The 21398-nt window shown below is 40.1% G+C and overlaps 1 protein-coding gene across 2 annotated transcripts in view; it reads right to left on the reverse strand.

The window, feature by feature from the left end:
- Positions 1–21398, reverse strand: part of ATRN (attractin) — a 158242-nt gene that overhangs the window by 41884 nt on the left and 94960 nt on the right. Inside the window, exon 25 of one of the 2 annotated variants that reach the window (XM_074865423.1) lies at positions 4084–4145. In XM_074865423.1, the coding sequence (XP_074721524.1) occupies positions 4084–4145 (62 nt within the window). Of the gene's footprint in view, positions 1–4083; positions 4146–19904; positions 21264–21398 lie in introns of those variants that run through there. The other variant, XM_074865424.1, reaches the window with a different exon arrangement.

A 21398-nucleotide genomic window follows, 5' to 3' on the forward strand; every position in this document is an offset into this window, starting at 1 on the left:
GGTCTGATGGGGAGCGGCTGAGGGAACTGGGGGGGTTTAGTGTGGAGAAGAGGAGGCTGAGGGGAGACCTCATGGCCCTCTACAACTGCCTGAAAGGAGGGTGCAGAGAGGGGGGATGAGTCTCTTGAGCCAAGGAACCAGCGGCAGGCCAAGAGGGAATGGCCTCAAGCTGCGCCAGGGCAGGGTCAGACTGGCTCTTAGGAAGGATTTCTTTGCAGAAGGGGTTGTTGGGCGTTGGAATGGGCTGCCCAGGGCAGGGGGGGAGTCCCCATCCCTGGAGGGGTTGAAGAGTCGGGTCGACATAGCACTGAGGGATATGGTGTAGCTGGGAACTGCTAATGTTGGGTTGATGGTTGGACTGGATGATCTTCAAGGTCTTTTCCAACCTAGACAATTCTGTGATTCTGTGATTGTGTCCCACAGAGAAGATAAGGGATACTGGCTGTCAGGGCCTTGCCACATCTCCTGGCTGCTTTCCTGGGGACAGCGAGCCTGGTTTATAGGGTTTATAGGTCTTTTATACACTACAGGGCTCAACAGCTTCTTTGGCACGACCCTTTGGCTTCAGTCTTGTCCACTTCACACTTCCGACCTTTTAGCCAAGTCTGTTGGTCGATACCTCCATCTCCTCATTTTGAGTTTCTTAGGGCTGCTACACTAGGAAAAGGAATGGCAGCAGTGATGTGCTGTGACCTTGTTGCCACACTTCTAGTTTTGGAGCAAGAGTTCTCCTCCTGACTGGCTGCAGGGTTACCAGCATGATCCTCGACTGCCTTACAGCCAGCTGTGTCCCCAGTTAGAATACAAACCCTGCTTTCAACTCCTGTTCTGCTGTTTCTTCTGGTGCTTACACCTCCTTATTTCATTCAAACTGTTCTTAATACTCCTCTTACAAATCTCTACAGAGCTGGCCAATAAAGCTGAGAAGCACAGAAGAAATACAGATGTACTTTTTCTTTTTTTTTTTTTTTTTTTTAAAGAAAAGGAAGAAAAAGGATCATTTGTGAGCAATATGAGTTTGGAAGGCCCAATATTCATAATAATAAATGTTTTCACATCTTCTGTATGCAAAAGTACACGGGTGAGAAATACATATTATAGATAGGTGCAGTGGCATACATAGATTTTTTGAAAGACAACGAAGCAGAGATACTAATAAAAATGTTTACTAGAGACTGTCAAAAGAGCTCAAACTATCTGCTGAAAGACAACAGCCAGATTTGTAAATTAAAGAGATATGTTATAAAAAGCAGAGAGGAGAAAACAGGAAAAAAAAAAACCAAAACAGTTTGCTTGCAATTCATTTAGCTTTGCAAAGGTTAACAACGGTTAGAATATCATTTCTCCTGCGGGTCCAATTATAATGCAATATTAATGACCCCGTAACTTCACCGTTCTGTCCAACCTTTATCCACTGACATTTTCTTTGCTTAAAATAAAATGTTAATGTGTTGCAAAATAAAATAACGCTAACATACAGCCACACACGCTGAACGCTGACTCCAGAAGAGCTCCAGGAATCTAACAGCACCTCTAAATGTGAGGCACAGCCCATCTGACCCACAGTAGCCCAAGCTTCTAAATGAAATGGAAATCAAATCCAGAGCCACGTTTCATCCCGCTCCACTGCCTGATGTTGTTTAAATGCATGGCCAGGTTCCTGGCGTCTCTGTAACGTTGTGTGCCTCACAGTCAGTGCAGCCAGTGCCTGCGATACTCCATAAATTCAGCAGTGCTGGAGTCTGGCAATCCAGCTTGCACTCCAGTGCCCGCTGGAGGGACTGACTTGCTCTAAATCATCACAAATGTCAGCAAGGAAACTGAAAAAATCTAACCCCCGCCCCTCTCTCTCTGGTTCTCTATGCAGTTCAAGGCACGGCTGCCTCTTCCAGTAGCATGGCAGAAGAGCGTGTCTAGGATGGGGTTACAACAAAGGGAAGAAGGTGGCTCCTAGAAGCTGGAAACGGGCCACAACGTCACCAGCACAGAAGAATTTCCAAAACTGCCTGCAGAATGGCAAAGTGAAGCAAGACCCTTGAACATGCTAATGGAACGTCATTCTAAACATCCATTTTCCAGAACAAAGTCTCTTTTTGTGCCCATTACACTCCAAGAATTGATACATATCTCAGTTTTCGAGTTAGAGGCCTATATCTCAAACTGTCTTTAGGCTTCGCAGAAAGTATTTTCACTGCCTCTACTTAGTGTGCAAATTTTCAGCCAACTCTATCTCATTAACATCACAGGGGGCTATCAGATATTACTTATTTATGGTCTAACTCGGATTCAACTGTAATTATGAAATGCACCCTAGAGCATTAAAAATGCAAGCGTTTCAATAGTTTCCCCTACAAACAGCAGAGATGAATCATCACGCTGCTCTAATACACCGGTTATTTAGCGAGTTATAGTGACTGTAAAATAAAATACTGGGAGAGGAACTTAGCAGTAGTTACAGTTAAAAAAAAAAAAAATCAAAGAATTTTTAATGCTTAGTTGGAAAACACCAATAAACTGTCTTCTCCCAAATATACACGTTCTTATTCCTCTGGCATGTGAGGATGTTAAATAATATTGCAACATTACTTCTCAAGGAGCTCCATGTGATAGCAGTGAGGGAGGGAAGGAAAAATCACTGCTGACTATCTTCAATCTGCCTATCTTTTGGACATGTATTTTCAGCTGCATGTGCTGACTGAGATATATAATGCACATATCTTCTGCTTCAAACTGTGATTCTCTTCCAATAATGGAACTGAAGGAATCGCTCATATTGAAGTTTCAAACTCTCATATGCAGGTGGATCTGGGTCTCTAAAGAACTAATGGGTAGTTTTTAAAGCGCGGATTGATCTTACGCCATTAAAAAGGAACTAAGGAACCAACTGCTTCCCTGTTTGTTCTCCTTCTAAGTAATTACCCTGCCACGGAGATTTTTAGGGAAGACCTTGACTGCGATGGATTCAGCAGAACAAATGCTGAACCAGGAGTAAACACTCTGTATCAGTGGAAGTAAGGTGGTAGTTGAAGCCTGGTGTTCACCTGGGATTGTATTAAAGCAAATCTACTCTGTAAAAGCTACGTACTAAAAAAAAAAAACCCCTAATATAAACCACTTGTCTGAAGGACCCACCTGGAGCTCCTTGCTTTAATTAAATTTAGCATGGAATCTAAAGCGAGACTATTCCTATTGCTCATTTTAAAATGGACATAATATTACCTACTTTAAACCAGGTGTAAGATCTGGAGTACTGTTTATTCCATGTATATCCCTCCTGAAGGAGTTCTCCTTATTGATTAAGTATTGGTTTATATTTGTGGAGTATTAACAGTTCCTAAAATAGAGGCTAACACATTGGATTTTGAAACCTTAAAGAGATGGCCTACTATGCTTCAGGAGAGATTTAACCTCCTTCTTAGGGGTACACTTTTTTTGGAGGATAGAAGAAGAAACAAGTATTAATATTGCTTCTGTTGGTTCCAGCTCCTAGGAATCATCAGTTCAATTCACACTAAGAAATTAACTTTACCAAGCAGTTCATGAAGGACAGAAGGGTATTTGGCTTCAATTGTGCTGAAGCCTATGTTCGTATTTAACTTGACATATTTTCAGAGTTCAGTTTAAAATCAAAAGGCATTACCTAAAAGAGTCTGAAATCAGTCCATGCTTAACTCTTTACAAAATCAGTTCCTTAATTTATAATTTGTGGCTGACGATGTGTGAATATCTGCAATTTCTAGAAGTCATACGTTATTTGTATGATGTGGTAACTCAGAAGACCTCTCCTATACCATTTTAAAAGAAACTTCTCCATTTGAAAAAGACTCCCCTGGCCCCAACCTCCCTTTCCCTGCATGCACAGGCCAAGATGTATTTGCAAAGATGGGCAGACAATTTTCTTAACCTATTTCCTCATTAAATACTGTAAACATAGCAGAGATTTCCATTTTCTAGGCTGTGATGTAAGCAGGATGTTTAAGTAAAAAAACCAAACCAACAAAAAACCCAAACACTATACTGAAAAACAAAAGCCAAAGATCTTTCCTAAATAAGAAACATTTAGCTGTCTTAAATGAAAAGTACCTGAAAAACGTCACAAAGAACTGTACCAGGTCCATAAAGTTGCTGTGTTGTGAGAATGCAATCTGCAAAAGAAAAGCAAATGCTTTCTATTACTTACTGAAAAGTAAATTGATATTTAAGATGCACTGCTGCAGGGATCAAAAAATTACAGTGAAATACATATTTAGTTAAGTCAATTAACATTTTCGAACACTGTTTTGAAAAAGCACTGAAATATTCTGAGGGAAAATAAAACAAACCATAACTTCACAGTATTTTGAAATCATATACCCCAAAAGATTCTAAACAAGTAACATCTCTCTCTCCCAACAATGTTCAAGGAATAGTCTTCAGTACACATTAACTACCTGGGAGAAAACACTAGTCCAAAAAGTTAGAACACAGAAGTTTCACAGAGCTAAAAATAGAGCATCTTTAATTACTGTAGACACAGCGACCCAAAGTACAACATTAAAAAGTTTAAAACGCATGCTCCTAATCAAACAATATTCTTACATCAAAATCTCCTCGAATAAGTAACTTACACCAAGAGCAGCAAAAAGGCATGAAACACAGAAGATAATAGATACTGTAAAAACAGCTATGGCATTCATCTTAACTCACTTTCCTGCAATCCCCTCAAACTGCAAAGAAAAGTGAAAAACAACTGAATATTTTGGACAAAAAACAGAGGGAAGAAGCGAACAGGAAATTGGGAGGTGGTTAGAGGCAAAAGGAAAGATTAGGGAGCCTGGTTAAAAATAACAAAGCAGAGGGGAGACAAGCCAAGAGAAAGGCAACTTCTGCAATATTAGGAATCAGAAGTTCTTTCCAGGTACCTCCTATTTCCTCTGACTATCAATCTCAGCACCACAACAGGATATTAACTCTTTCATGAAGTAACTGAATTTATTTGAAAACTGAAATCTGCACTTACAAAAGCTTTCCATGGATATTAAATTCACTTAAGGCATCATTTGCTGGGTTTTTTTTCCTTCATAAACTGCACGCTATGGCAAAACCACAAATCTTTCCTCCCAGCAATAGTCACATTCCAAAAACTATGTATATATGTAAACGAGTTCTTGCTTGGAGATCTGTTGCTCAAGAACACCTTCTATTATAATATTTGCTTTAAATATCCATCGTAACTTGGTATACAAGCTGCCCAAAATAATTTTCTTATGAATATATTGAAATGTTCTTAAGTCGAAAGCTCCTTTACAGTGCATAACTTCTGTTTCGCTGGAACGCTAACTTGAAACCTGCAGACCAGATGCTTGTGACCTCAATATTACTGCCTACAAAAGACAAGAAAACACATAGTTTCTTGCTGATTTTTTTTCCTTATAAAGTGCTTCCCAATAGTTTTCTGTTTAGAAAAAGAGAGCGAGTATGATTTCACTTTTTATTTTAAAACTCAGTGCATGGTAACTGAGGTGGTTTTATATTCGCATAATTATTCTGGCATTTCTTTAAGGCAAAGAATTTTCTTACTAAAATATCACATCCCAAAATACAAACATGTAATATATCCAGTATATAGAAATACAGTCTGAGAATAGCTATGATGTTGACTATAAAGATGCATTTCAAAACAAAGACCCTATTATGTATCAACAGCCTATATTTAAAAATCCTTTTGTAGAAAAAGAAAATTAAAAGCCCAAAGAAATCATCAACAGGCCAGTCCTCTGCAGATGATCATTAGGAACAGTTTCTGTGATGGAAACCAAAGCTTGCTCCAATTAGAAGAAGAAACAAGTATCTGCTAATTTAAAAAGAAGACAGATTCTATGAAAAATTAATGAGACTGCAAACATCTTTAAACTGTTACCAGAGAACGGCTTCTCATTTTTTGATAATGCAAGTGTAGGAAACAAATAAAACAGAGAAGGAAAATTTGGGTTTGTTTCACACAGCAGCACTATAAATGCTTTACCAGTGGTAGCTCTTCTGCCTACCTGTTGGAGCTCTTCTCTTGCAAAGACCAACTGAGGATCTGTACCTCATACACAGATTATAAAAAAAAAAAAAAAAAAAAAGCAGCCTAGGTTGGTCTTTGCAATTTACTTCTCACAAGCTGAAAACACTTTATGCTATTAAAGCTGACCAATCTGTGTCACAGGCAATTTAGTATCATAATTGTTAATGGTTTGCTTACTTAGAGCTTGATTTCCCCTAATGTAATCTGTTCCTAGAACTTAATTAATTCAGTTACATAGAAAGTTTGGTTAGAAATAGCTGTTAAATGTAGACTGTTCGTTCTGGATATAGGAAAAATATGGCACAGATTTCTTAGCAGTATAGATTTTTAATTAAGTTTAAACGATGGTAGAAGATTCATTTATCCATTCTCAAAAAACTAATTTTGTACCAAAGGAATAAACAGTGTAACTGCAGGAAACCACTGTGTACCTCGTGCTGGGGACTGGGTCATCCTCCAGGTACTGAGCAGAACTTCAGCTCAGCTGCAAAATGAAATTGCCACTTTCATAACATACGTGTTCTTCAAAGATGTTTTATACTATGTTCTTTGGAATAATGCAGTATTCTTAAGTAGTTAAGATCAAAACAGATCAGAAAATTAATTACGTTAATGCCAGAAAATATTATAAAGCTTGCGTCTATCTGATCTGAAAAGGCACCTGAAGAAGCATACCAGTCTATCAAGCTTTTTCTAATGCCACATCATTTGAAGTATCAAAAAACTTTGGCTGCTTTCCAGATGAACAAAAGTAGCTGGCTATATGAACTGATAAAAATGTATAATTAAGAGGTTTACTTTCTTCATCATTTGATTAGCATAAAATATTAAGCCATGAATAAAATTCGGCTACCTCCAACTAGCCAACATCTCAAAAGTGCGCTAGTTTTGAAATCAGTACAGATGTATTTCAAAGCAGTTAATGGCAAGTACTTGGCCACAAAATATCCTGAGTAAAGGAAAAGCAATTTGAACCCAATTGACATCCAATTGACATTTCAGTAACAGTTGATATTTCAAACTCAAAATACTTCTGGACTTAAACTACAGCTGGTGACTGATATAAATTTTGACAAACAAATTGGGACGATTACATACCAGGAATTGGTTTGCATTAGTACCCAGGTTTGTGCTTCAAGAGAAAAGAAACTTGAGAATAATTTCAAGAGAATAATTCTGTACAAAAATGGGTCCAGCTGACTCTTAGTTCAACTTATTTTAAAACAAGTTCATCTTAAGCCTGTAAATGCAACTGTATTTGAAGTTATTTAAGCCTCCATTCTTTTGACTTACACATGCTTTGAATTCATTAAAAAGTACTTGAATTTCACATAGCACTAAGAAAAATTAATATCATCAACCCAATGAGAAATTATGTAGAAATATTTTTTTCATTAAGTAGAGCAAGGAATAAATTCAAGTAACTCCTCTCACTTACCTAGCATAAACAGATTTACAGATAAATCATCACAACATAACTCCTTCCACTTGTGCTGGAAGTTACTGTTATTTTAGAGAAACCAAAGCCAAACTATTACCCACAATGGGGATGAGGCAAATCTCTCTCCAAACCCAAATAACTTCTAATATTACACAGTACCAACACCAATATTATACATAATGTTAGTACTCCTAATCTAAACTTTTTAACTGAAGAAATGTTCTTCAATACATTAGCAGTTCAAGTATGGCATTTTCATAACATAATTTGGTATATTTTCAGTCTCTAAATGATTAAGAAAACATGAACACACAGAGAAAACACCGTTTCTAGAAGTTTTTTCCCCCCCCCTCACAATTCAGGATTATTTAACTTGCCGTATTTTTTCCTTTTTCCACCACTGCATAAAGTGACTCAATTCACATCAGTGCTGCTTTACTTTTCAACCCTACTTCATATTAGGGACAAGAAAAAGGGAAATTGGAAATGATATTTTGAGCAGGACACACACTTGGAAATGATATTTTGAACAGGACACACTCCTAGAATACAACTGTCAAGGAGAGAAAAATAAAGTCTAATTAACTTATGAAACCAGAGAAGTAAACCAGAGACATACAACAGAGAAGGCGCAACGTGAAGCAGGCTGCTGGAGCGTGGCGCTTGCTGTGAATTCAGAAGATACCAAAGGTCCCTACTGCTAGATCCATTAACCTCACCTGGCAGGTGGGAGAACGCTACAGCACTCGTGTTTCGAAAGTCTACGCGACCACACAGCACTGAAAACCACAGAAATTCAGAGATTTCAGGCTGCTTTGCTTTTTATTTAAATAAAGCTCCAGCACGAACAAAAAGCAGCACATAAGACTGAAAGACGAGGAGCTCCAAGGGCTTGCAAAGAGGTGAAGCCAACAGCCAAACAAGCTGCAGATGACATTTATGTACATCTTCCTCTATTTCCTCCTCAGCACCTCCCCTGTCTCTTCTTTTTTCATGGTTAGAGGCAAGGATTCAATCTGACCTTGGAGAACACAGACAACAGTAACAGGATGCCGTGGCCTGAATGCTGAGTGCCGGCACTTCTGTCAAAGGACCAGCTGAAAAACAAATGGTTTTTAAGTATTCTTGAGCGATGCCAAAGTCATCAAAACATTCATTTTGCCCTCTATGATAGCGACGTGGGGAAAGACTGCTCTTCTGCTCAAAAGAAACATCGTTCCCTCTTTCAGTTCTCCTTTAAACACAAATACAATGTGCTCCAGTGAAACACATGGCAGAAAACACGTATTGTTCTTGGTGCTCTCCACTCAAAACAGGAGCAGCAAGCCAACTCCAACAGCCTCGGCGCTGAGGTTTCAGGAAAAACCAAGCCAATCCAGCTCCACCACCTAAAGGTGGTCTCGGCTCTGCCACATGCTGCTGTTGTTTTATGTGTTCTGTGAACATCTTTAATGAGCCAAGGCAAGTCGTTAAGCCAGCAGAGAGCTAACTGTAGGAACACAGGGTTTTTTGTTGGTATTTGTGAGCTGACCCTGCTGACTGAGGGATGAGGCAAACTCAGCAGCAGCCCAAGGGGGGAGCAGGGCAAGATGACCCTTTTTGGGCAGGTGGCTCTCAAACTGTCTCAGCAGCATTAGCTCCCAGGACAGCTTTTCAGAAGGAAGCATCTGTTCACCTCTACAGACGAGATCTATGGAATTCAGATGCAGATTAAGACATCTAAATACAGGAACACAAAGATATGTGCCTATCACCGCTTTACACTCAACGGAAACCTCATCTGTAATTTCGTTGGCCACTGTGTAGGTGCCTAGTACAGGATTACCCGAATAGTTCCATACCCAAGTCTCCATCTAGAATGGGACCTTAAACACCCAAGGCACATGAAGACATCTATTTGTAGACCCCTACATTTAGATGGTTTCAATTTCCACAGTGCATCCTTGCCCTTGGTTTCACAGATGCACTAGAAGCTCCGTTCACTGCCTAAACAGGGGTAACCCATTGGCATTCAGCTGCCCCAGGACATCTCACCCGGCCTCCAGCCACTGCTCCAGAAGAACATGGGCCTCTGACAAGTCCTAGGTCCTATCTGTCATCCTCATGGCACTACCTGGCCGTGTTTAGGCACTGAGTATCACACCACACTGCTGGACTGAATGCAGCTACATTTGTGGGAAGGCACACAGACGTTGGAGCAGATGTTGAGCAACAAAAAGAAAGAGGCTACTGACATCAGTGTCAAGAGCACAGAGAGACTGGAAACTGGGTCAGCACGCCCCAGTGTTAGAAGCTTAGATGATACAATGAAAACAATGGAAGAACTTCACTGAATGGAAGAACTACTTAAATCCGGGATTCGAGCTTACAAGAACCACTTTGCCCCCCTCTTGCAAAACTCTCTGATGTGGTGGTAAGCTTAAAAGTAGACCTCAATTTTTTAAAGTCTGATCCAGAGTGGCAAAGCATAGGAAAAGCTCATGCTGTAAGCCTGATAAGCAGGTTAAACAGCCTGCATCCCTCATCTCCCCACCCCAAAATACAAATCCACAAACTTGACTAAGACGAATCAGATAAATTCAGGCTGTAGGAGCCTTAAAAGGCAACTAAATCCAGTCAAAGACCTGACCAACATGTCCCAACATCAGGATATAGGTACAGAGGGAATGCCTTATTATTATAATTATTTCTACCTTTCAGATCAGGCCAGTGAGTAAACCACAAAGTACAGAAGAGCAGGCTAAGTCAGGACTACCCATCCTCTGTGTTAACGTTGTACACCACACCTGGAAAGAACAAGCTCATTAATACCTGCTCTTTCTTTAATTCTTTGCATTATGGCAGATCTTGGGGACAACAAACATGGGCTAACACCTCAGAAAATGTTACAGAACAAAAATATTATATTTATAATCTAGGTATAAAAGGTAATAGGCAAATGTAGTAGCATGATCGATTGCTGAAAGAAATCACGATCTTCTTAAAATAACCTAACAAACCCTGTTCTAATGGTTGGTGCTCTAGAAGGAGAACATACACCAGCTTTGATTTGGGGATCCTTTGTGTCACAGTATCCTAAAAGAGAGTCTCTTTTTCGATGCAAGGGGATCAGTTGCCCTCAGTCCATCTTCACCTGGAAAAGGGTTGATAAGCATTATGCCCTGTCTCAGTCAAGACCCAAACTATTTGCATTCAGATGTACCACGTACAGTTTGGCAATTTAATAAATGGACAATGGAATACAAATTTCAGTGAATAAAGACATCTGACAGTGAAATATGGATGCTGAGTCTCCAGAAGGGAAGAGAAGCATTACAACTCCTTGCCTCTGTGCAGGGTTAATGTTCAGTTAAGTGCAGAACAAGGCACCTACTCTGAAAAAACAAATGATGTTTGCATCCCCGAGGGAATGAAGCAAAGTTTGTTACAGACCATGATTTCACCACCATTTTAACCTTCCATAAGTGCTGCTGGTGCCCAAATGTGCATCTATACTCTCCCTTTAACCATTTGTTCCGTATTTCCCATTACCCAGCAAGAGTGTGCAGTGTATTTGCAGCTGTAGAGTAAACCAGATCACACAATCCATTGCAGGTGGAAACTAATCTTTGCTGAGCCAGTTTTCAGGTGGATCCGCATCTCGCGTCACAGTCACTGCACAATGTAATGCCACACCATGGAGGCAGGAGGACATTGCCTTTTAGAGGCACCACGGATCTATTAAATGAACACCAAAACTACATCCAAATTTTGAGGTTAGGAAGGAAATTTAAGCTGACTTGACCCCTGTAAGACTTCAAAAGCTGCAAGAACAACCTGTTCCACAGGGAGAGATTCTCTAGACTGAAAAGTAAAACCATAAATTTGAGAGAAGGAAGGGTCTTACAGCAATTAATTGTGACTTGAAAAACACTGAGACACCACAAGTTGAAGTGGAGCATGATTCAGAGGTGGGAGATCCCAGAGAGTCTGTAATACACCCGATGACATAGGTGTGGAGATCAGGAGGAGGAGTTGTGATGCTCAATTGAAATACAACAAATTTGAGTAAGGGATAACCATCCATAGCTGCAGCACCAGCTGATCTGACAGCTAAAGGTCCAGGAGAGGTGGATCACAGAAAGCAGAGGAGTCCCAGACATAATTCCAGACTGATCTGTTCCTGCTTGTATTAAAAGACTTACTCATTGCTCATCAGAAGCTCAAAAACCCATTTGCACACTCAACAGACTGCTGCTTTCTGTTTTGTAGAAGAAAAACTTCTGGCCAACTTGGTGCGGCTGAAGAGGTTCGCATGCTCAGATTTACATTCTACAACAAGGAAAAATAAAATCTCCACTAAAATTTGATTTTCACACCTACTACTACAAGCCACGTTCCTCCTGTGTGAAGGCCCAATGAAAGAGATAAATGACTTACTCCTCACTTGCTGCAATATTAACTAAGCCATTGAGCTTTATGGCACAAAGACTTGATACTGTGCAAATATAAAAACTAGTTCACTCTGAACTTATACAGAGATGGAAATCAATTTATATTCCAATACTGTGCTGCCTTACTGCAGTAGTCACAAATTGTCACTTTTCAGCTAATTGGCTGCAGTCAGCAGTTGGCTCAGAAATGCCAATTATATATGCTTTGTCTCCCCATGCGAACTCTCAGATTGCTGCACAGAGCAAACACGGGCAAAGCTGCCTCTAAATTAAAAACAGCGCTTAAGATTTAGTCCTCCTTTTCTCTGATCAGAAAAATTACCACACAAATCTGACAAACGGGAAGTATTCATTCAATAAACAGTTAGGTGTTGAATGGTGATGCTCATTTAAATTTAAAGTGCACTAGCAACTGTTCTGCAAAGTCCCACAACTGGAACAGCAATCTCAGATCAAACCCCGCACACCTACGCATTACAGTAACACACTACTAAATGCCACAAGAAACCTAAGGCAGGGCCCGAAAACACTCAGCTTTTCTGAATGTCAGGCAGATATTTTAAAACTAAATATTATCTGTTCCTATAGACCTCTGCCGCATCCACTCTCTAGCCTGTGCGCACACTGAAGGTGGCCATGGTCATGCAAAGAAGAGTGGTAACTGGAGACTAGTGTAGCAATTTTGTGGGAGAGAAGAATACAGAAATAATAACCTAAAACATTAATAAAGAAAAAAAAAAACGAAAAAAATTAATACAACCCGAAAAAAATTAATACAACCCTAAAGGCCCTAGGTCTTGCTTTCAGAGTTATGGCAACAAAAGGGAGTAGCTGAAATAACAGCAAAGGTAGGGCTGTGGTGGTGATGAATCTCACGGGCTGTACAGGCATCAGCGGTGGTGTAAGGTGTTAGGAAAATACAGGCGAGAATTCACCACCTTGTAAAGTCTCCTCTGACACTGGGTTTGGGGTCAGTTGCTGGATGCTCCTTCCTGAGAGCTCCTGCTCTGTGCCTGCTGTGAACAACGGCAACACGTTTGTGGCTGGAATTAAAGGATTGTGAAAGATGATTTCTGAGAATCCTTGATGCAAATGGGTTAAAGAGGTCCTGTCCCAACTCTTCTCTCCCCCAGGTGTTCAGTAGCCTCCACGGAGGGTTAAAGAAGGAATTCACACCTATAAATCTGCCCCAGAAATGCAAAGTGCAGCTTCTCAGGCTGATCTATGAGACACTGGCTTTCCACCAAAGTCCTGTGTTTCGCGCTGTAACAACAAAACTGTCCTTGCAGGTGACTCCGTACACACAGGAGCCGAGGTGAACCTGAAAATTCAGGTAGCAACTCCTAAAATAATCTCAGCAAAAGTTCCCGTTGGCTTTGTAAAGTTTAAGAGAACATTTGGCGAAGAGGAAGTGTTCAGGAGGATGAGGAGTAGATCCAACAAGCTGAGATGGCCAAGTTATAATTACAAACTCAGTAAGGTGGGTTTCCATGGGGAAGAGGACCTCTAAGGTGCCCTTCAACTCATCCAAACGTTGTGTGCTATCCCTCCCCAAAGCAGAGAGCACAGTACACAAATAATTCTGCCTCATTTGGGTTCTTGCAGACAGCTGTTCACTTATTTCAACCTGTTGAATTCTGTTAACTTTTTACATAACAACTCACTCTTAAGACTAGAGTTAAAAATAGTGGATTTCATGATAACAGCAATTAAGTTCAAGCAAATGACTATCATCAGCTGGAGACAAAGACTAACAACATTAATCACTTCTAGCAGTAAACAGCACCACAGACTTCAGTTATAGAAAAGAAACTGCTTTAACTATTTTAAGGGTTTGGAAACAGAATCAAACAGCCAGGACTCTCACAACCTTGCATACAGCTTGCAGACAAAAATCTTTACTTACCGTTAGCCTCTCAAAATCTATGAATTGGTAAGACGTCCAGCTGAATACCTTTGAATGCAAATTTTATGCTTAGAATTCAAAAGGAAAAGGGGGGGGTGGGGTGGTGGTGTAAGTATAGAAGAGATGTTGCCACATTGCTCCTGCCCCCAAACAATTCACTTCTACAGTGCTTCTTTTTATCCAAAAAGGGATTTCTTGTTGCTTACAAACCCTTGTCCATGTCTAACCTTGAAGACTGACCTACAGGTTTGGTGGAAGTTACCTGAAAAGGGATTCTTGGAGCAATCCCAGATGTTGCTTGTTTTAATTCTACAACCTCTATGCAACAGCACCTTCTCAAGCACGGCGCAAAAACTCCATGCCATTTCTACTTTAAACATTTAACTAGAGGAAAAAAATCTCTTTGCTAAAAGGTCTTGCTTATTAGATGAAATGCAGGTAAGGAATTCACTCCTTTAAGAGGAATTCAGATGAGAAAAACAATGCAATGAAATCCCTCTTTTGTTTTTTTAAAGAAAAAGCACATTTTCCACTGCTCAGTTTAAAAGCAACAAGTTGAAAAATAGGAGACTTCTTGAAAAACCTATATAAAATATCAACCCTTCTACTGGACCTCAGATGTGTTTATGCTGCAAAGCTGTTTTGAGTTATCTTGAACTTGGCAGCAGGGACACTGCACTCACGTGTTAGCCCGAGCGGCTGGCGGGGAGCTTGCCGGGGACGGGGGGACGGGTAGCCGAGCTGCGCGCCCCGAGACCGGGCCCAGCAGCAAAGCTCGACTCGCTCACAAAGCACCAAGCCATTTGCTCATGCCATAGAAAGAAAAAAAGTGGTTATAATCCGCAGCTGAGAATAACATTTTGGTTATAGAGGGAGCTTTCTTGCCACCGTATGAGCCTTTTAAGAGAAAAACACTGACGTATTCCAAATTTCAAACGGATTTGGATTTATACGCGACTGCAACAATTCTTCTGGAGACAAGGCAGTTTTGAGCTACTCCGAAAAAAATAGTTAAAAATAAAAATGCCGAAGCTACACACAGAAAGCGAGCCGCTAGCATTCAAACACTCCACTCTTCCCAGTTACAAGTCCTCAAGTACCTCCCTCCCGTTTCAGACGCTGCCGTGTGGATCCATTTGTGAAGGATCCCGTTCCCTGGCTTCGTGCCGAGCAGAGCTCTGACACCATCTGTGTGCAGGGTAAGTTACTTTCGTCAGCATACCAACTATTTCTGGAGAGTTTCAACATGGCAAAAATTAAAACTTCAGCGCACAGCAGCTCAAACGCTCTCTCAGACCCTGAAAGTCCAGCAAAAAGATGAGCTTTACAGTCTACAACTACTTGTGTGCCAAAAGCTTAAAAGAAATAAAAGTTGTTTTCCTAAAGAGCTTGCAGTGTAGGTACGCAAGAGGGAATCAAGAACAGAAAGAAGAGTAAAGCAGCTAAATACCTATTAGCAATTTTTTTTCAGGTTGCAAAATAGCTGACAGATGCAAATGGGCAAAACCTTATGTCTGGCATTATTTCTGACCAGACAAAACACTGGAAATAAACGGAAGACAGAGCTCGGTGTTGCAGTGGTATTAGCAGACAAAAAGATCTCTCTCCCTCTCCGAGGAAGCTGTGATTTCTAAGGATCATATGGGATGAAAGATTTAAAACACTTATCAATCTATATCACAAAAGGTTTGCAATATGCCAGCCGCAGAAGTGTCTACAGAAATTCTAAGGATTTTATATCCTTAATAAAGTAGTAAAATAAATATATATATTTATATATTTTATATATATAAACTATATATCTAGTTCAAAATAAAGTAAGTATATATTTATATAAATAACCAAATAAAAATATCTTTTAGTGACAGCATTTCTCACATTATTACACAGTCCCGAAGCCACACGCTGTTTCAAACCTGGCATCACAAATCTACGTGAAGTGGCAGTAATAAAAAAACCCCACAAGCTTATTTTCACCAAACCACCTATTTGCAAGGAGAAAAAATGAAGAACCAAAGATATGCACAGCAATTGAAAGTTCAACCCATTTTAGGATTTTTTTTTTAAATGACGCATAATTATGAAATAAAATGCTGGGAGCTTTAATACATGGGGTTCTCTCCGCCACATATCCGTAAGCTGTAGGACTGGCAGCTTGGTCCATGTTTCCAACGTAAAATCAAGGAAAAAACAGCAGGTACTTTGGAAGGAAACTTCATGCTGTGGAGCACAGGGTGTGGGAGCTCATGTAAGGGCTGATCAAAGGGCTGCCTTGTTATGCAGTATCACTATCAGTTTTGAAAGAGCTCTGAAGTCAGAAATCATAGGCTGGGCTGTTTTACTCATCAAGGTTTTATTTGTTGAAAGCCTTGGCTATGATTTTGTGTTAAAGACATCTTAACATGAAAAAAATAACACTGCTGGGTAGGAAAAAATGAACAACCTATATATATAAGCTCTTACATTAGCATTAAAAAAAGACAGGTAGTTACTACCTATCACTAAAGGCGTTCTAGAACATGTATTTTCATCATTTTGTCATGAAGAACTTCCCCGTAAAAAGCTGAACTGACAAATCAATATCTCATGATTTATTTCAATCCTCATAGTCAAAATATTCACGTAATTTAAAGATGCTTTAGGTCCAGGTGTAGGAACCAGGATGGTGCTAGTCTTGCATGCAGGCTGTTTTAATAAATAACTATACATGACACTCATAATTAAGGCTGAAAGAAAAAAAGAAAAAATAAACCCATTAAAAAAAAACCCCAAACAATAAATTTCTGGGTCGCTGGGGTTTTTGTTATTCCACAGGGCTGTGATAGTACTACACCATCCTGACCCCAACTCTCCACGCCGCTGGCCAACGCCGCTGTGAGCAACATTTGCCAATATGGTAGAAAAAAACCCTTAATATTACAAAGTCAGGAAACTAAGTGAGAGAAAAAGAAGTTTTAGCGACATTCCCGGAACGGCTTGTTTTTAACAAAAGCAGACCCACAGAGCCATCTGAGAGCTGTTATTCGAGCGCTGGTGGCTCTGTCTTCATGTCTGTTAGCTAAACAAGCCAGAGGGTTTTTGGTTTTGTCACTCTGTGTTAGTACAGGATATATTTTCCCCCCGTGGTTTAGCCAGGCTGTATCTACTGTTGCATTTGAGTATGTTGGCTTCTTATATTTTATTGGCATTGCACTTTTCTCCTCTTCATTAAGTCTGCTTACTATTCTTTGACTCTTTAAATAAGCTTTCGTGTAAGTAAATATATCTAGCTCTTTTGGTAGCTGTAAAAGCTTCCCAGCAATGGCCCACATCACTCGTTTTCTGAAATATATTTGAACTTGAGGTTTACATTTACATTCAGCAGTGCCATAGTGTATTTTCAAGAGCTATTCAGCACAGAGGTACTGCAACTGCGAGCAACCAGCACATCATCACCCTGGGCCTCACCCAGGAGAAATTAATTGCCTAACACAGACTTTGCTTCCGCACAAAAGAAATTCTGCATTTTTTTGATATTATGCTTTCCAGCCCTGCATCTTAAAAGACAAAAAAAGATCAGCTTCCTTCAAAGTAAGACAATCCGTACATATCTTACTCTCATACCCAGAAAACCCCTCATCCTAAGAAATCCTCCTGGTGTTATTAAATCTGAATCTCAGTCTACGTCTCTCTGTTCTCCTATAACTTTTCTTATTTATGCAGCTGAAGTTTTGCAACAGCCACACGAGCAGACTTCCAATGCTATATGAAGATACCATAATAAACCTCACAAACAAAGATACGTGAGTTACTGCAGTTCATCCAAAGTATAGCTCAAGTTGTAGCTATAAACCCCCAAGATTTCAGTGGTTGGGTAAAAGGATAAAAATCCCATGCAACAGTACAGCACTTGGGGAAAGCTTAGCATGAGCAATTCTCAACGTTGTTGAAGCCACCACCTGCAGTAAAAAGTACTGAAGTTGCAACATACCCTTGCAAGGGTTAACTGCCTTTGAGAGAAACCCTGGTTTTTAGGGATTTAAGAAGCTGCTAACAAAAATACTAGTTAATATGAAAGGGAACAACTTCTAAAAGGAGAAAAATGTCATCGGTTGATGCCAAAAATAAGAAAGCAGGAGCAGATAAAAAGGAAGCAGCTGTTTCATGTTTTAAAGTATCATTTAACTGCTCTGTTTTAAATCTTTCCATCCCCAGCAGAAGATGTCAGTTTGCCTGTTCTGAAAAATCAGCATGTAATTGCATGTCTCCAAAAGTAATTACATTCAACAGCAAATTTCATCAGATTAACAAATTGATTTGCGTTTCATTGTTCGGTTTAAAGCAAACCTCTCACCACAGCGAGAGAGATGCAGCGAAATGGGCTCAAAAGCACCTGCAGTTATATCTAAATAAAGGCAAGGGACATCATTAGCAAACAACTTTGGCATTCCAGTGCTTTCAGAAGCAAAAGCAAAAGAACATTTTTGGAACAGAAGGGTCCCAGAGAGCGAAGGATGATTATATCTCTGCACCTACACCTACTCCTCATTAAAGGTGCATGAGGCACACTCAGGACCTGGCAGGAAAGCTATCGAGATCACCATCCTCAGTAGGGTTTCAAGGCCACATAATTATTTTATCAAAGCAATCACTACCTATCTATATGTATCTTATTCTCTTTGGCCAACAACAAAGACCTTTTTTTCCTTCCCTTTACCTTTTCCTTTACTGAGAGCTTTCATTTGATTAGCCCGTGGCTTTTGATTACTGAACGACATTAATTTAGAGAAAAGCTGGAAAACTCCACGGGCCATGTCCAGTCTTCAGGGATATTTATGCCCTGTATCAAATGCCTAACGTTTCCTCCAGAGATGGATCAGGGTATTAGAGTCAGTTACAGACTCTGCTTTTTAACTGTGGTACGGTTTCTTTGCTCTATCTTATTACGTGCATTATCAAAGCCTTTTAGTTAGGCTGTAAACCTCAAAGAGGTAACCCTAGAGAGCACCACTGCTGGCAATATTCGTGTCACCTTAAAGAGGTCGAAAGCCTAAAATAAAAGGAAGGTGGACGCGTGGGATCTGACATTCCTCCAGCTCCGTTTTTAAGCTGAGGGGTACTGTCTTCCACACCTGGCAGGAGCTAAGGGTACCCCAAAGCTTTCCTTGGCTGTAGCAAAGTGTCATCCATCATTCAGCTCTGCAAGAAAACAAATGCTTCCCAAACCACATTAAACACTAAATGGCGAGTAAAATTAAAGCTTAATTTAAACTGGTATTAAGATTCATGCTAATGGAGACCACCTGTTTTGTGGGTAACATTGCCAATAAAAATAGCAGGATGGGGAAAGAGTATAAGAAGAAGAAATTTAATCCAAAACTGCTGTAATGAAGGAAATTTCCTTTGAAAAATAAGAGCTTGGGAAGATTTCAGTATTTGCATACTGCTGGACACAAGAACCATGAAAGATTAAAATAATGATGATAAAGATCAGAGTAAGAGCTTTGTCTGAGGATTGTGAAGACTTTTTAGGAATGTAATTCCGAGCACTTTATAAAATCTTGGCTATTTCCCACTTAAATAGCCACGTACAGCATAAGAGAAAATAAGCCTGCTTTAATCAGCCAGAGCACCATTTCTTAGAAGAATCTCAGTCTAGTTTATAATTCATCTCTACTCTGATATCCAGCTGACACCACCAGCATATGGCTCCATGTGAACTTTGCCTACATACTACCACAGGAAATATCTACTGGCTTAAGAAAAAGACACTTAGAACATTATTGCCAGCTCCGCAAAGCCGAAGAGATGTGAAGAAAATCTGCTCTCTTACATTCCTACATACATTTTCAGCATATCATTGTAAACCAGTGGGAACTGTTTTACAGGTCAAAGGAGACCATTAGTGAAAATAATGCAATCCCAGAGCAAACCCTTCGGTTGCAATGAGAGGCAGAGCAGAAGCTTTTGATGCACGGGAACAAACAGAGCTTATGCTGTTCCCTCAGTCTAACAACTAAGGAAAGAAGGAAAGGTCATAAAAATGTATCAAAATTAGCAGTCACAGGTCTAATACACAAAGCACTCGAATCCAAGTAAGTGTCAATTCTGAAAGCTTTATTCAGAGCAGGATCATACTTCCACATCTATTTGATATCTTACTCGATCGCAGCAGCGCAGCTTTTAACTGGAGCACTAAAATGTGTTTTTTGCCTCAAAACTTGGATGCAGTCATCCTGGCAATCCCCACGCCAACAGTAAGTTAATAAAAGCAACATAAGGCAGTGACGGGAGGCAGGGCCCCAAAGGAAGGTAGTTCATTAAAGAGTACATCATCCAAGAGGTCTGCACGTAACAATTTACATTTCACTCCTTGGGACCGTGCACACGGTGGTTTCTGTACACGTGTAACCCCCGGATGGGCAGTGTATACCCACAGCTTAGCAACAGTCACCCTGTCCATCATCGGAAGAAAGTGCTGCAAACAAAAGGCTGATTTAATTACAGAACATCGGAGGCTGTCCTCAATTTTCAGGTCTCCCATTTGTAACAGTTTCTGCGCTTGAACTTTCGGCAGCTCCTTGGAAAGAAGCGATCAATTTAAGGGAGATAAATTGTTTCCACCTTTCTGCTCACCATTCACAATTTCAGCAGATGAACTAGACAGCAATTCAACATTTTGAGCGGCTTCACAAATATTTCCCTATCACAGCGTATTTTTAAATATCGAGTATAATTATGACAACACATTATGTGGCTGAATTAAGCTATCCACAGTGCATTAGCTTTCTGCGTAGAAAGGACCAAAGCTTTAGAAGAGGTTATAGACCCACAGTCCTGAAAGATATCAACTGGGGGAAGCCAGAAAAAAGCTTCAACAGCCCATGCCGAAGTTTGAGAAACTAAAAAAATGTAAAGAACAAAGGCAATTCTAGCTATTTTTCCATAACAGCCTTTATGAAATCAGAGTGGAAGGCAGCCATTTAAGCGACTTAAAATTTTCCCACCGGTTATCAAATACTTCCAGTCCTCAAATAGTGTCAGCTGTCTAATGCTGTCGCAGTCCTCCACCAAGCAGCACGTGCAGCGATGCTACGTAGTCACGGTGGCCCTTTTTTGAAGCCCAACGTAATGATGAATTGCCAAGCAAACAATATATAGTGAATATCTAACAAGACTTTGCAAATGGTATATTTTGTATGCAAGAGGCTGCAAAATCCGTTCGCCTCTTTTTGTTCCTTGAAGCATTTGGCTCATAATTAACGTTTAAGCGCATTCAAATGAAAATACTTCAACCAACGCGAGGGAAAGAGAGGAGGCAATTGCCAGTTAATGATACAATTACAAACAGTGTTTTTTCCTTAATCGGCTCCTAGGCGTCTTACATATACTCAGAAAGTAGCGATCAATTCAAAAGGCTTCATCGCGAGGGCTCTGAATTTGGGAGAAAGCAATCTAAAATGAAATGTGACAGAATGTTAATGAAAACAATAGTTTGGATATGAAACCAGACAAGAACACGAGTTTAGATTTAGTGAGTGGTAGAAAATACCATCAGGAGTAAGCTGTAATGAGCAGAAAGCTTAGAAC

This window comes from Strix uralensis, chromosome 4, assembly GCF_047716275.1.
Source record: "Strix uralensis isolate ZFMK-TIS-50842 chromosome 4, bStrUra1, whole genome shotgun sequence".
NCBI classification, from domain to species: domain Eukaryota; kingdom Metazoa; phylum Chordata; class Aves; order Strigiformes; family Strigidae; genus Strix; species Strix uralensis.